This window comes from Solanum tuberosum, unplaced genomic scaffold, assembly GCF_000226075.1.
Source record: "Solanum tuberosum cultivar DM 1-3 516 R44 unplaced genomic scaffold, SolTub_3.0 scf00403, whole genome shotgun sequence".
Lineage (NCBI taxonomy): Eukaryota > Viridiplantae > Streptophyta > Magnoliopsida > Solanales > Solanaceae > Solanum > Solanum tuberosum.
In genome coordinates, this window is record NW_006239321.1 from 394,869 (window position 1) to 410,490 (window position 15,622).

The 15,622-nt window shown below is 34.3% G+C and overlaps 1 protein-coding gene across 5 annotated transcripts; it reads right to left on the reverse strand.

Annotated features, from left to right (window-relative positions):
- Positions 1-3,182: 3,182 nt before the first annotated feature.
- Positions 3,183-14,879, reverse strand: LOC102583162 (tRNA-specific adenosine deaminase 2). 5 transcript variants are annotated; one of them, XM_015302988.1, is made up of 10 exons: positions 14,728-14,879; positions 14,548-14,612; positions 12,744-12,788; positions 9,839-9,892; positions 8,450-8,487; positions 6,239-6,305; positions 4,797-4,956; positions 4,615-4,711; positions 4,400-4,503; positions 3,183-3,558 (listed from the first exon to the last, which is right to left on the reverse strand). In XM_015302988.1, the coding sequence occupies exons 2-10, from the start codon at positions 14,548-14,550 to the stop codon at positions 3,521-3,523; spliced, it is 606 nt and encodes a 201-aa protein (XP_015158474.1). In that variant the 5' UTR covers positions 14,551-14,612; positions 14,728-14,879; the 3' UTR covers positions 3,183-3,520. The 5 variants fall into 5 exon arrangements, with proteins under 5 accessions (XP_015158474.1, XP_015158473.1, XP_015158477.1 ...); XM_015302987.1 differs by having other exon boundaries at positions 4,400-4,518; XM_015302991.1 differs by having other exon boundaries at positions 4,400-4,518; positions 12,744-12,793.
- Between the last annotated feature and the right edge of the window lie 743 nt (positions 14,880-15,622).

Below are 15,622 nucleotides of genomic sequence, written 5' to 3' on the forward strand. Positions count from 1 at the left end.
TGACTTTTGATCTCTGTGCTTTATGCATTTCCTTACTTTTCCGCTTTGTCCAGTAATGAAGAGCATTCATAGTAATAAACTTCAGCTAGTTTGGTATCTAGAGGTAGTCTATGGATGTATTCGTAGAAATCTCTACTATTATAGAAATGTGAGAAAAGATGCTCTCAAATGTATGCTTGTTGTCAATAGCTAATTTCTGCAGGCCATTTCAGTAAATTCGTCTGAGTTGCTGCTCATATACTTGAATTTTATTCCTATAGGCAGCAGCTCATATATGTTGCCTCTCTCTTTCACCTCTCTCTTTCAGTAATAAACCTCATTGTGTATACCTTGATCCTACTTTCAGTCAATCTTCTATATTCTACAGTCTATGCACTCTGCTGCTTTTCTTCTTCTCAGGTTGCTTTTTCGCCTTTCTGGTAAGCAATTTCTTCAAATTATTGGAGTCTAAGTTGTTTTGGCAGTTAATATTGTGGCTTATGGAAATTGGTACTTTTGATGCATAAATTTTGTCAGATTTCTTTCTTTAGGTTTTGAAATTGTGGAATTCAATTTGCTGTCTCAATACGAAGATCAGAATGGTGCAGTCCTTTAAGCTGCATGTTGAATTTTCAGTTGATTGATGGTGGAAATTGATAGCTATTCCTTGAAATTCATCTGATCCATAATTTTTGATTTGGGATGACAAGATAAACATCGTAGTTTTACCAAAATTAATGAACTGTTTGAAATTCTTTCATTTTTATTTTTGGAAAGTACTGAGCAAAATTCTCTCTTCACTTTTGCTTCAGGAGATTTTATATAATATATCTCTTGGACAATATTTAGAAAGTTCATTTGTTTTCTTCCAAAGAGCACACACAGTCAATGAATTTCTTTCTTTTCTTCTTAATTTACAGCCTTCCTCCAGCTTCTTTAGCTGTGGGTGCAAATTAATGATGCTATGTTCTGTTTAGTTTTCTCTGTTTCAGGTTTCACTCTATATTGTGATTATTGTTTGTTTAGCATATGATGTGTATTCAGCATTTCGGACTCTGGTGAGTATCTCTTTTCTATTTATTTTCAATATTTATTCCTCTGCGCATATGTGCAACATTTCACGTTTCAATTTTGGTTCTTTTTGTTACTTTTATTGAACATCTATAATGTTGGCACCTTGATGCAAACAGAAAGTCTGTTAGGGAAGCAAATGTTGGAAGCTTCATTTTCACTGTCAACTATGCCCAATCAAATTATCTTTTATACCTTCATAGCTATTGCTAGTTGCTACAACTATTCTTTCTCCTATTCTCATTTATACACTTTCCTATTTTAACAAAATAGAACATGATTGACTGAGACTGACCAGTAATCTCCACATATACCAACATTTTGTCAATACATTGCAACGACAGTGCTTACCAACAAAATGATGGCTATATATAAAAAATATAGTGCTATTACTACGGATGCAAAGAATAATGTGTCATCTGATAACCCATATAACAACATCCTTGAATATTTATTTTGTTTCTAGGTGCATGCAAATAATTATAACGGTTATGCATTGTTGTCTGCTTGCACGGGCTGTGCCCATCTAGTTGGTACAATCATTGGTTTCACTAGACGCTCATGTGGTTTTGGAATTTAGAATAGGCCACCTGGAAAAGATGAAAAGAGCAAGCTTTTCCTTAAAAAAAGTAATGGCTATGAGTAGTTAAACTCGTCTTGTACTTCTGTTATTGCAATTTGTGACAGTCACATCTGTGTAGTTTTGAGTTGCTCGCTACTTATAGGTATGTGATGGCCGAAGGCTGGTTCTTTTTCTTTCTTTTCTTTATGTGAGGTTCATGTCTGTGATATTACCGATATAAAGATGTATTCTTTTCTTTGTATCTATAAATTTGGTTTATCTGATTTTTATTGGTCACCACTAAATCAAAATTGCTTTACCATTTAAAGAGTTTGCAATGGTGGTGCCATTGAGTTGATTTTCTGTTTTCTTTTATCTCTCACAAAGATATGTGGTGTTGATCGGGGAAGAATGAATATGGTGAAGCTCCGTTTAGATGGCTCCTAGTGTCTAAGAAAGAATTGATCATAATTCATACAGCCTTTGGTGTTCTTAGTATAAGAACAATTGATGTTAATGATTTTACCATCAATTGTTGTAGAACCGATACATTGAATTAGTTGTGCAAATGGCATTCACAGCACTCATCACTCAGCATCCAAATGTAGAATTCTTTTGCAGTTAGTATTGCTAATTCAACTGGCTTTGCATATTGAAAGGTATTAATCAGATTACTGAAAGGCATAAGAGCTGAGCCAATCTGTTTTATTTCTTTTTTTTAATTTTGCGAAATTTTCCTAGTTAGACTCTGTTGTTACCTTGGAATTTTTATTCTAGTTGCATAAATTGTAGTGCAGAACCAAATTATTTGTTGTCATGTTATGGTAATAGGGGTCACTAGGAGCAGATTCCACCATTTCACTCTTTTTCCTAAGACCAAACACATGGTTTGATAATCTATTCGTGGCTTCTATATCCCCATGGTTGTATGGTTTGTGAATTTTTACCATACAACCATTCGTGGCTTATTTTCAAATTCTTAACTTAAGGCTGTTTGACAGACCGTACAGTCGATGATTGTAGCACAAGACTATGCCTAGATAAAGGGCAGTCCGGTCTGGTACACTAAACTCCTGCTATGCGTGGGGTCGTGACATCTGGCTGCGTTTCTTTTTCTTCTAGTTGCTGGTGAGAATTTGAGTAAACACATTAACAAAAACTAGTACTTGGGCAATTTGTTTCTTTTGCCTAATATCACAAGCTGCCAGAATTTGATGATCAGAAGCTGGTCCAGTTTTGTGTCTACGTACTTTAGCAGCTGAAGTACTGCCTAGTGTCTCATTTTTATTTACAAATAAAAAGTTAGAGAAGCTTAAATGATACAAGTTCAATTTCTGGTGTTTTGAGTTTCGAATATGAAAAGTAAATTCATATCAAGTGATATTATTAAAAACACGTAGAAATTCTATTATTGCAAGCTCAACGAGTAGCAAACTTCATAAAACCTATCTTCTCACATTCGAACATATATATATCTGAAACTTTCAAATGCACATGCTTGAAGTTTCACCTTAACAAGTCAAACTTCAGATATGATTGTCAAAAGGTTGACCTTGACGAGTCAAACTTCAAAGAAAAAAAAAATAATCAAAAGTTTGCTTGCACATCAATATGCCAAATTTAGTTACAATCTTTTTACAACTTCAGTCTTCATGCCTTGTCGTATGGAATGACTAAACTTTAAAAAATTTATAAAATTAAGCTATGACATAAATGGTCTCAAATATCAATATGTTTACACTTCCCCCTTTACTTAACCGTAAAGCCCTTCCTATTAAAGCAATCGATAATCAAGTATTTAAAGTCAAACTAATTTTATAAATAATCAATAATGTAAAACTGTACCAATATTGGATGAAAACCAACAAATTGTACCAGAAGTTGAAGGTATACGGGCACTTGGTACTTCTACACTTGCTGCTTTAGAGGTCTGTGAGGCTTTGGTGCTGAAATCATAGAAACAAGAATTACTCAAACTTTTCCACGAGACAAAACAAGTTAGATGTTGGAGAAGAAAGTATCTTTAGAAAGAAACATGCAACACGTAAGAGATGGATGAGCAATCATGTTCTGAACTTGATGAGAACAGCCTCAAAGTCTTTAGCATGATTTCTGAATGCATATTCCCCATATAAGACAAATTTTCTGAGCCAATTATGAGTCTAATTACTCTTCTGTACTTGATTTAAAAAATGAAAAAAAAAAAAAACGAAATCAAAGTATGTTCTGACATCATATTTAGACATACTGATGTGTGAAATGACTAATGAGAATCTTCTCTGCTCTTCAAACCCCCTCCCAATTTTATTTTATTTTAAAAAAAGATTTTACCCTGTCAAAGCTTGATTGAGACCTTTACTTTGTAAGCTGAAAGAGATTAATTGCAGTCCGCCAGTTACGTTCCTCTTTCAGAAAATGGTGCAAAACCTCATATTTATATATTGTTAGTAGACCACTAACAGTCACGTCGGGGCACTGTTTCTCCAGACAATACTATGTAATATGTGATAGTTATGCTGAATGAATGAGATATGAAGCAATATTGAATAAAAAACTACGACACATGAATTGAGCCCTGACTTCATTCCAGGGTAATTTCTATCAGGATTTCTAAATATATTGATTCATTTGCGAAAACATCAAATTCAGTGACACGATGACTGATGAAAGCAGATAATTTCCAGGTTGAAACTACTAGAGTCTGTCAGTCATCTTCCACTATCTGTATAGTATCTAGTGTCAAACAGCATTTACTTGCACTATGATGTTATGGAGATAGAGATATACCATTTGGATTTCCTTGCTCATAGAAGCTCCGAAGAAGAGAAACTGCTTCAGAAGCCATTATTCCCCCAGTGCATTTGAAACCCTTTTTTGATGAGGCTAATTCACTGTTATGTTTTGAACTTCCATAAATTACCCATTTGTCACTCGATGCTTTTTCTTGAAAAGCTGAATTATAGGAATAACATTCAGTATATTAAATCAGTTTGGGATCAAACCTAGTTGGAAGATTAGAGCTGCTGGTATGCAGTGATAGTACAGATCCACAGCCTCCAAATTTATCATTTGCACATCCATAATATGCCTCCTTTATTCCTTGCAGAGGAAACATGTTATGTTAGAGAAATGTGCTAGTGATATATAAAGCAAGACCAGCAGATACTGAAATGCTTCAACATACCAAGATATGACAAGGCTGCTGCGCACATTATACATGGCTCACAGGTGACAAACAGAATGCACTTTGAGAATCTTTCAGAAACTTCAAGAGGTGAAAGTCCATTTTTCTGCCACTGTTGAACTAGAAAATCAATTGCTTCCATCTCTGCATGTCTTGTAGCCTGGATTTATAGGAATGCTTAGTCAGGTTTACATGATTAGGAGATAAGTGCACCTCAATATCGAGCGTTAAATAATTATTGGAAGTCAATAGATTAAGCCAAATCAAGCAAATAATCATGCAACTAACAACTGCAAGTAATGGGTTTTATCCCGATGCGGGAAAAGATCTTTTCAAAAGGCATCTCGGCGCAACAGGACTGAGAGTGAGAACCACAAGGCAATCTATGTATAATGAATGAAGTAAAATCCAAAATTATATATATCAACTACAACATGATAAGGTGGGAAATAGTAAGAAGATTGTCATCAAGAAAAATATCCTTCAAGCGTAAATAAATATAGGAGCACATACATTTCTAGAAAACCTCTTTTTTCATGTGATAATAGTAAATCTCTGCTCTGAACCCCCCGGCACCACCCCGAACCCTCATCCTGCATGATAACAGCAGTCTTTTCCACTTTTCCCTTGGTGCCACAAACCAATTTCCGTTTCTTGGAGAAGTATTTTGTGCAGAAGTTCATTCTTTCCTCTACCCTTCTTGTGCCAATTACATGATTGACAAATAACGACAACTACGCTTCTCTCACAAATTCAAGTTGGGGCCAGCTACACAAACCCACACACACCATGTCACTTCACTTAAGCTAATCTGAGACCAATATCATACAAAATAAAAATACTGAAAAAGTAATAGCTTTTCCTATATTTTCTTCTAGTGTATAAATCTCTCATATGACTAAGAGACTCCTAAAAACATAGGACCTAAAGTAATTGGTATTAACAGAATAGATCTTTTTCGTCCATTATACCCTAGTATTTGCTAATTTTACATGTATATGGATTCCAAGGAATTGTATGTCTTTCAAGACAACTTCCTTTCAAGTGATTGTAAGTCTACCCCATCCCTTTTAACACCTTCACTCATTATGGTTTCACACCTACACTTACGGACAATTGGATGTCTGAGCTAAAGGAAAAAAGTTCAAGTGGTTTAGAGAGTAAACAATGATGCTTTCAATAGTTACCACACAACAGGAAATAGGAGATATCACCACTGCAATACAACCTCTCCCGTACTGCACAACTTTTTCTCTGGTACGTTCATTACAGCATGCATGTGGACATTGGGCATAAATGTTTATCAAATACATATGAATATGGGTGGGCAAGACAGATTATCTCAGCATACATATCAACAACAGTTTAGCACCTAGCAATCTAACATAATGGAAGATACCTAATACAGATCTTATTAAGGAAATTAAGAGTTGAACACATACATTTCTTGTTTCAGTTGTTCGATTTCTTCCTGAGGCAATGACTTCCCCATCCTCAACAAAGACACAGCTGAAACGTGGAAAAGCATAATCAAATATGCTAACTGAACAAAAACAATTGAGGAAACTTCAACAGACAATTTTTTTAATTCCAGCCAATCCTGTGTTTTGGTACACCATTGCATAGGATTAGTTATCCAAAAAATCTTCACTATCTTAAACCAACACCACTTACACCAGAGAAGAGGGAGGGAGGGAGGGGGGAGGGGTTATATCCTTTGCCCATCAAGTTCAAATAGAGACCAACAGGTCCTCATTTCTTCTTCTTCTTTATTTAACTCAGCAAACTTTTCTCCTTTTTCTCCTCTTCTTCTTCTTCCTCCTCCTTGAAACTCTAGGCAAGCCACCCCCCACCAACCCTTCCCTATGCTCACACCAGCAACTCTCACCCTGACAATGCATCTTCTTCCAGCCACCTTGGAATTGCTACATCTATTTTGTTTACTCCTACCACCACAGCTTTCCATAAGCTGCCCACCTCCTTTTCTAATCAGTAAAGAATTTTTTTTTGTAAATGGAACAAAGCCAAATGCCAAGAAGGTGATCGGACTGTACAAAAGTGAGATATTACCTACATTTAAAAAACAAAAGAAGGAGAACATCTTGTTCAGTAGGTCTCTGTAGAATGCTAATGAAATCTATCATTCTGTCAATATCATGAACATCCTGAAATTTGCACCATAAAACCAACATATAAAAGCACTTGTATTTCAGCTCCTGGGCATTAGTTGCTTTACCCTCAACACCCAGAAATTCTCTCTTTCCTAACACACAGGCAAGGACTGTTTTCCAGATTCCCTTCAGTACCTTGTTTCTTCCTCTGAGGCTCCAATGTAGCAGTAGATCTTTCACAGAGACTGGCATGGTCCAATTCAGTTTAAACATGCCGAGAAAGAAATCCCAGAGTTGCTTAGATACCCAGCAGTGTAGAAAGAAGTGGCTTCCATTCTCTTCATGTTTGTTACATAAATAGCACATGTTGCACAAAGCTATACCCCCCTGATCCACCCCCATCCCTGCGGCAATTCTTTCCATGACCTCAACCGTGGGACTAGCGATCTCCCTCCTCCCATACCATTCACAATTTTCTTTTCATCCTGCAACTTCATTTTCTTTTCTGGCACATTTTTCCTTTCCACAGTTTTTACCATTTTAAAATTTTAGAATTTGGATCACTTTTCTATAATATAGTTGTATTCTTTTCAATTTTATCTTTTATGGTATTATTATTATTATTCTATAAATTTCCACGTCATCTTTTCAATACTTGGTCATCTTTTTCTGTTCTCACCAATTGTCTAGCTTATACAAGGGGAGAATGGAGTCTAGTGAATTACGTAGATCAATTTTTTCACTCCCACATGACTAGCCAACAAAAACTAATACAACTTACAAAGGAAAGGAAAACATAATAAAATAGGTGCTCTACAGCTGTTCTTTTCATTTGATGTCCCTGCACTAAAAAGAGAATAGCCTTTCCAAGGAAAACATAGTTCTAGTCAACAAAGGTACTGGATTAAGCTCTAATGGACAATTAAAATTAAATGAATACATTGTTTCCACCATAGTAAAAATGTTCTATTTTTAATTCTTTTTGGGATTCGAAGCACAAAGAGGATAGCAGAAAACAGTAGAGGAAGTAACTAAATACAAATACAATAATTAACATTATTTCGGGCTAAAGAAATTGTCAACCTTTAAAATGGTCATGTGTTCTATACATTGAAAAGAAGTTAACTCTAAGCGAATAAATTTAAGTTATTTATGAAAATAAGCCAATAAAAGGCAAATAGATAATTGAAAAGCTAATCCGAGGGCACATGTGATGTGATTGTAACAAGACTTAATATTCTGCTCAACTCTACATCAAGGTTTAGGGGAGGTTTTGTTGGAATGAGGGTTTGACTTGACTTAGAAAAATGTTCCTCTACTAAACAACTGGAAAAATCTGATATGCATCCATAATGATCAGCAAAGTAGACAACAAGGAGGCACAGATGCCTATTGTCGACATGGCCCTAACAAAGATGAAATACGACCAAGCCACTGACATGTAGAAAGAACATTCTTTAGATGATACAGTTCCCTAAGAGAAACTAATTATTCTAAGAATTTTATTTCTAAAGTACCAAATAACTTCAGCAAGAATCTTACCCAACTGGAACTTCAAGATTGGCTAATGCATCATTTGCCTGAGAAAATTAAAAAGTATTAGGAATGTGGGAAGAATAACAATAAAAGAGCAAAAGGGTAAAGGAAACCTCTGAATAGGTTCTATATTATGGTGGCAAAAGAAGAAAGAAAGAGCACACTGTCCCAGTATGTAATTGCACATATATGCAGTATAAAGTAAGAGATTGAACACCTAAGTCCTACCAGATCATTTTACCACTACTTTTTTTTTCATAACACCAAGCAATAACCTTTTTCATTCAATTTATACCCATCTTTTTGGGAGGCGACTTGCTTAAAGATTTTGTGCTAGTGAAATAAACTGGAATAAAGTAGTTGAAAACATCTACAACTATGAAAGAACTTCATAAACTCACTTGATAATTATATAAATCTGACCTCTTAATTTGTGTATTACTGAATATGCAACCTAACTTCCTTTTTTCCAACCAATACCACCAATAACACATAAATAATGTAACATCATGCAAAATCGAGGTATATAAAGAATGTGATTCCTTTAATTTTGTATATCAATCCATATGGAAAAAAGCAAAGTAAGTGTAAAATATAAAACAAATTACTTTCTCTGAACAAAAAGTATATTTATCACAAGAAAAAAATATCATGATCGAGAAGCCGAGATTCATTAATTTGTAGCAGCAAGAGTTGGAGATTTCCATTCAAGAGACGTCAGAAGTCATCCCCATAACAATGTAATACAGATTGACTGGTGTAGATTCTAACATTGAAATATCCATGACTTGTTATAGGGAGAAAACTACACTCTAATATCTTTTTATTGTAAAATCAAACTCTAATCTAATATAGGAAAATCTCTCTGCTGAAAAGCTAGGGAGACAATATGAGCCTAAAAATAATATCTCTAAACTCCATGGGACAAAAATTGGAAGCTTAATAACTAAAGAGGAACCAAATAGAAAAATCCTAAAAGATCAGGAAATGCAATAGATGACTCTGAAATCAACCTCTAAAGACAGATAATGAAGGTAAAACAGGACGCCTCGATTAAAATAAACAGATAAATGAAGGAAAAAAGATTCAATTTCACATTTTCATTCACATTACAGTACCAGGTTGCTTGAATTACATTGGGGTTATTGTGTAAAGAAGTTAAACTCAGTCTATAGCAATGTGACCAATAAAGTTTTTCTTTTTAGTCCTCTGTAGAAAATTGGTATTTCATCATTCTTGTTAGGTTGGAACAAACTTGATTATCAGTTTCCTTTTTTCGATCAACTTGTAATTGTTCATCTGATTGGAGCATCAAAATAAATATACGCACACATGAACTAAATCGACAATATAAGAGGTTATACCTGTTTTTTGATCAAGTATAAGAGGTTATACCTGTTCTAAAGCAAGCTTCATAAATTCAAATGTCTCTTTCGCATAGCTCGCCATCTGAAGCCAAAAGGATGCAACAAGGTAAAGTAATCACTAAAACAGACAATATATCCTTATAGAAATTTTCTGAAACAGATGGTGTACTACTACGAAAAGTTACAACTAAAATCACCACAACAATAAACTAGATCACGATGTCAAAATAGTAAAGAACTTCAGTCATTCTGCAAAGTACATTATTCAATGCTGATGGGTTTGCAGCAAGCAAACTATAAAAAAAGAAAAGGAATCAACTAGAGAAAAGAGGTGTGCTTGAGAGAGAAATGGCAATGGAGACAAAAGCATTATGCGAAGAAGGAAACAGCAAGCCTACTCCTGAAAATGGAACCTGTTGCAAGTATGAAAGCCGGATGTTTGGTATACTACAACTAATATCACTCAAGTAGACATTTGTTGCACTTGCAAGCGTTTATGTGGTGCATTTAGGGCTTGTTTGTTTTGGTGCTAGTTATGCGGAGATTATAATGCATAGATTGTTTTTAATGAAGGAATTCTTGTTGATGCGCATATTCTTATTCCATATTATATCCTTTGTAAAATAATATATAAGTTCTTACATAACTTAATGTGATCATTATTTAATAATGTCAATTACACACTGCATAAACCTTCTTCGCAAATTATTTAGTAATGTCAATTACACACTGCATAAATTGTTCTTGAAATTGAGTTTAGGTATTCCAAGTCACCTTTTATTTGAATCCTTAATCAAAGGGAAGGTTTGACTTTTTCGTTATTGGTCTGCGAAAACAAAAGACTGCGTAAGGAATTTTGTTGACAAAGGAGAAGGTATTAGACACCCCCTGATTCATGTAGTTCTAGCACAATTGTTTTATTGACTTATACTTGGCTTGATTTAGTTTTTGGATAAAATGCTTATTTGGTTATGTTGCCTATATTGCTTTGATTTGTTGAACTTTTCTTAGTCTTGACCCAGATGCTTAACAACATTCTCGAGATTTTTGGACGTGAGCAATGTGTGCATGTCGAGCTCCATCACTATCTAGTCTAGGATGTATCCCATTTATTGTCATAGTTTGATGTCTTTGGAACTCTCTATATGAGTGAATTTAGTGTGAATATGCTCCTTTGAAAGATCCCTTATTTGTTACCTTCCCCCTAATCCCTTTGTACCTTATAGCTTTGGAGAGAGTGCTCTCTCCTTGGTGTTCAAGTGTAGTATCTATTGCGGATGTCCAGAGACGAAGCCAGGATTTGAGGTTTGGGGGTTCTGAATTTTGAAATAACTATAATGAATCAATTTTATTTGCTACAGTGAATCACGGTGAAATAGCTATAGTTAATCAAAACATAAGGAATAACAAGTTTCTGGCAGAAACATACAGTGAATCAATTTTATTTACTGAACCACAACTGAAGCAAATAAAATAGCTAGCAATGAGACAGCTACCATCAGTAGCAACAAGAAATCAACAAGCAGCCAAGAAATCAACATAACAAATCTTAACCAATGCCATTAAAAGATCTCCAAGTCCTTTCAAATTTGAGAAAGCACTATTCACTTCTCTCACAACAAATCACACTTATCTGTCTAAATTTTTTTATATCCAAGTTATTTTATCAGTAACTTAAATACTAGAAAACCTGGTACTTGTCAATCTCTGAACTTAGAGCTTAAAGTTATTTTCTCAAATACCTCATGCTACAAAGTCAGCAGCTGAAGACTGAAGTTTGAAGATTCGTATCCGGCAAACAGAAGAGAGTAGGCAGCGGGAGGTGTTTGACAGAGCCATAATGATGATCAACAAAAAACAAAAAATTAACTGTTTTGAAAATCTGATTTTGGGGATAGCCTCTTTTGTTTATGTCTTTTAGAGAACTGCTAATTATTTTCTTTATTTATTATTTTATGTTTTGTTTTTAAAAGATTAAAGAAAATGCCAACTATGTTGTTTGAATTTCTAATTATACAGTAGCTGCCCTAATTAAGGAATAGGAGTTTTTGTATCTTTTTCATCTGCATTGTTTGCTCAGAATCAGATTAAAAAAGTAATCTGCTTCTAGAAATAGACCCAAAACTTATGTAACTAAGGAAAAAAACTAGGATTTTTTTTGGCAGAAGCTTTGTGTTATGAATCTTGGGTGAAATAGTTGATAAAAGTAGTAGTAGTAAAACTGAAATAACCGAAGTAGGACGAAGGGTTAGGATCTATCCTTGATTAATGAAGCTCAACTGCTAAGATGTGAACAGTGGTTATAAATAACAGAATTGGCACAAGAGAGATGCAGAAATTCAGTAACTAAAACTTCTTCCTGTATTTTCTTCTTCTTTCTTGATTCTCCTCCAACTCTTCTTCGCTATCAATGGAGATCCAATTTTCCATTTTTATGTTTTTCAATTCAGTGTAGTTGTAATCGCAATTTCCTTTTTCAGAAATCAGAAAATTATCCCAAAACTCTGTTTAATTGCTATTTCTTTTCCTGTTATTTATGTGATATTAATTGTTTGAAGGTTCAAGTTCATAACACTTTGTCACTTGTACTCTCCACATCAAACATAACATAGAAGGTAAACAACAATTCTGAATATGACAAAATGTCTCAATGTGGCAATTAATCAAACATATGGTGGGCACTATTCATTGAGTGCAGCCAATACTGTTTCCCCCTCCCAAATAAGTGGAATTATAGCTCATAAACCATCTACCAAGAAAATTCATGGAACGAATTCAGATTAACAAATGAACAAAAAACTCAAAATTTCTGAATATAACAAAAATGGCTCAATGTGGCAACTTATCAAACACATTATTCATGGAGTGCAGCCAATAATGGTTCAACCTACTAAGTGGGTCTGAGAGAAAGAGAGTTCCGAGAAGAGACTTACCTGGTTGTTGTTTAGGACCGCGGAGTTGGCCGGAGTTGGTACAAGCTGCTCTACGTTTTTAGTATGTGAAAAATCTTCCATGTTATATTTTGAAACAGTGATTTTATTTAATACATTAAATATTCGAGAAACACTATCAGATTCATTCTTCTTCTTCTTCTTCTTTTGTATACATATTTTGATATTCTAAAAGTCATGAATTTATTCATTAACTCCATTTTAATGTCGTTTGTATTCGAAAAAATTCTTAGCCTTTTAAGTAGGGATTCTTTCATTCGGAAAACAACAATAACAAGATCATAAACACAAAATAACAATTTTCGACATTACAGGAGGTGAAATTATAGATTTGAAGAATTGAAACTAGTCATTTTCGACAAGTTTTTGAAGCATGGGTCACTAATTTGGTCTGTTTCTCATCAACAATATAGGTGGTAAAATGAGTGTTAATGAGGAAAAGAACATTTTAGATGTTGGTTTGATATAGTGTTCGAAGAAGTGTTGTTGATTTGGAGGATTCGAAAGCCATCAACATTTCTGCTGCACTATTCTTGGACATACTCCCATTACCTGTGCCTTTGTCATGCTGCTTCATGAACCATTTCCTGATATCTGACTGTATTACATAGAACTATACCATCAAACTCTCAAACCATGCATCTCGATTTCTAAATATTTTTAATTTTAATTTCCTTTTTATGCCCATGGTGTTCGGGCCAGATTACGCGCACCTCGACTAATTCCACAGGATACCTACGACCTCCCGCCATCACCAGATATCGGGTAACTCTATCCACCCAGGCTAGAACAGATGGGAAAAAATCACCTACTGTTTTTTACTTTTTGTCTCTGCTGGGAATTGAACTTGAGACCTCATGTTGCTCAACCAACGTCAATGACCACTACATTGCACCATTGGGGGCTCAAATTCTAAATATTTGAAGAACACATCTTTTAACCCACAAACTTCAATCTGAAAATCCCAGCAACCACGATTTAATACTTGCTATCAGTTAAAGGTATATTCTATAGGTGTGCAACTGTATGTGTTTGAAAAGGTATAGTGGAAAAAGTGAATTTCACAAAGTACCCAAATATGATTCGCTATGAAGTTTAAGATACTAGCATTTCTTATATACAAGTAGTTTATGAAAATGTCAAAAAAACTTAATAGTTTGTTTGGCCAAACTTCTAAAATCAACTTATTATGAAAAGTGGTTTTTCCAAATGTGCTTTTCAAGAAAGTACTTTTGGTGAGAAGCAGTTTGGCCAATAAGTTTGAGCAGCAATTAGTAGTGGACCAAACTTTTTAGATGTGCTTCTAAGTATATTTTCCTCACGAGTGCTTTTCAAAGGAGTATTTTTTGGGGAGAAAAAAGCTACTACTTCTTTTAGCTACTGAAAAACAACTTCTACTACTCTCTGGAAGCACTTATTTTCTCCTAAAAATTTGGTCAAACACCTCCCTCCTCTTAAATATAACCATTGTTGGCCTTCCAAAAGCTTGGCCAAATAGACTATTAGTTTGGTGGATAAAAAGATGAACTTTGGTTAGTTAAGCATATTAGAATCTGGGACAACTTAAAATTGGCACAATACAGAGAAATTTAACAAGGGGACTAAGTTCGGTGGAGGGGAAAAGTTTAAATTTGATTTAGTAAAGGCATTATAGAATCTGAGACAAGTTTAAATTGGTACAATACAGAGAAAATTACATTCAGCCTACCACAAATAAAAAAATGCTCAGAATCCCATGTATTAAAATCTTACAAGCTACTGAAAAATAATGCAGAATAATATTTACCATGTTCGTGATCTGCAATTAGCAATGTCTCCTTCAAAATTTCAATTTATCTTCAAACTCCCAACCTACATACAAACTAATGAACCAAATGTATGAGTAATTTCGTTATACAAACCTCGAAAACCGAGACAATTGCATGGAAAATTGCTGCGAAAAAAGGGGAAAGTAAGAGCATATTACCAATCGTAGTAGGTTTCCGACAAGCTATGGAGTCACCGACGACGAGTTAACCGGCAGTTACATTCAACGTCGCTCCGGTGAAGTAGGGTTTTGAGAGTTGAGACTTTTTTCCCGGCAGGGGTTTAACCGGTTAATTGAGAGAAATTGGAAAAATAGAATTTCATGGGCTAAAAGAATAGAGTAATGGGCCCAAGACCAATAAATTCAAGGGCAAATTACAGAAATCACATACTTTTAAGGCAAAATTATAATCTATCTCTTAAAAGTTTATAATTATAGAAATCCCTCAAACGGATACAATAATATAAGTGCTGATACATTAATCTAATGCGCGAGATACAATAATATAAGCGTTGATACATGCGCGAGATACAATAATATAAGCGCTGATACACTAATCTGATGAGCGAAAATGAGGGATTTTTGAAATTTGTAAAACTTATAGGGGATAATGGTAATAAGTAAACTAAAAGATGAGATTTCTGTAATTTTTCCAATTTTATATTATAAAATGTGTTTATTTTATGCAGATTTTTAGTGATCCATGTATTAATTATACATATATTAGTTATTCCATCCTCTATCATGTATAAAATAGTAAATAAATTTCCTTATAACTTATAAATATTTAATTATAGAGTTTTTTAAATTGCAAAATCAAACACCATGTCAATTTTAAATCTAAATAATTTACATCTTAACTAGCCACCAAATATAATATTACTAGTGAGAAAAATAACCTTATTCATCGCATAACAATTCATGCATCGTGATGTCTGAGCCAATTTACACTCACATCGACTAATGTCACATGACACATGCTACCTCCCACCACTACAAGTATCACGTAACAATTTAATACTTGATTTAATACATAGATTATGATAGTTTAAGT

Coding starts and splice junctions, on each gene's coding strand:
- LOC102583162 (XM_015302987.1), bottom strand. Junction 8,488..9,838: donor TGAAGCTTGCTTTAGAACAG/GTATAACCTCTT, acceptor TAATTTTCTCAG/GCAAATGATGCATTAGCCAA. Junction 4,712..4,796: donor AGCAGCCTTGTCATATCTTG/GTATGTTGAAGC, acceptor TTCCTCTGCAAG/GAATAAAGGAGGCATATTAT.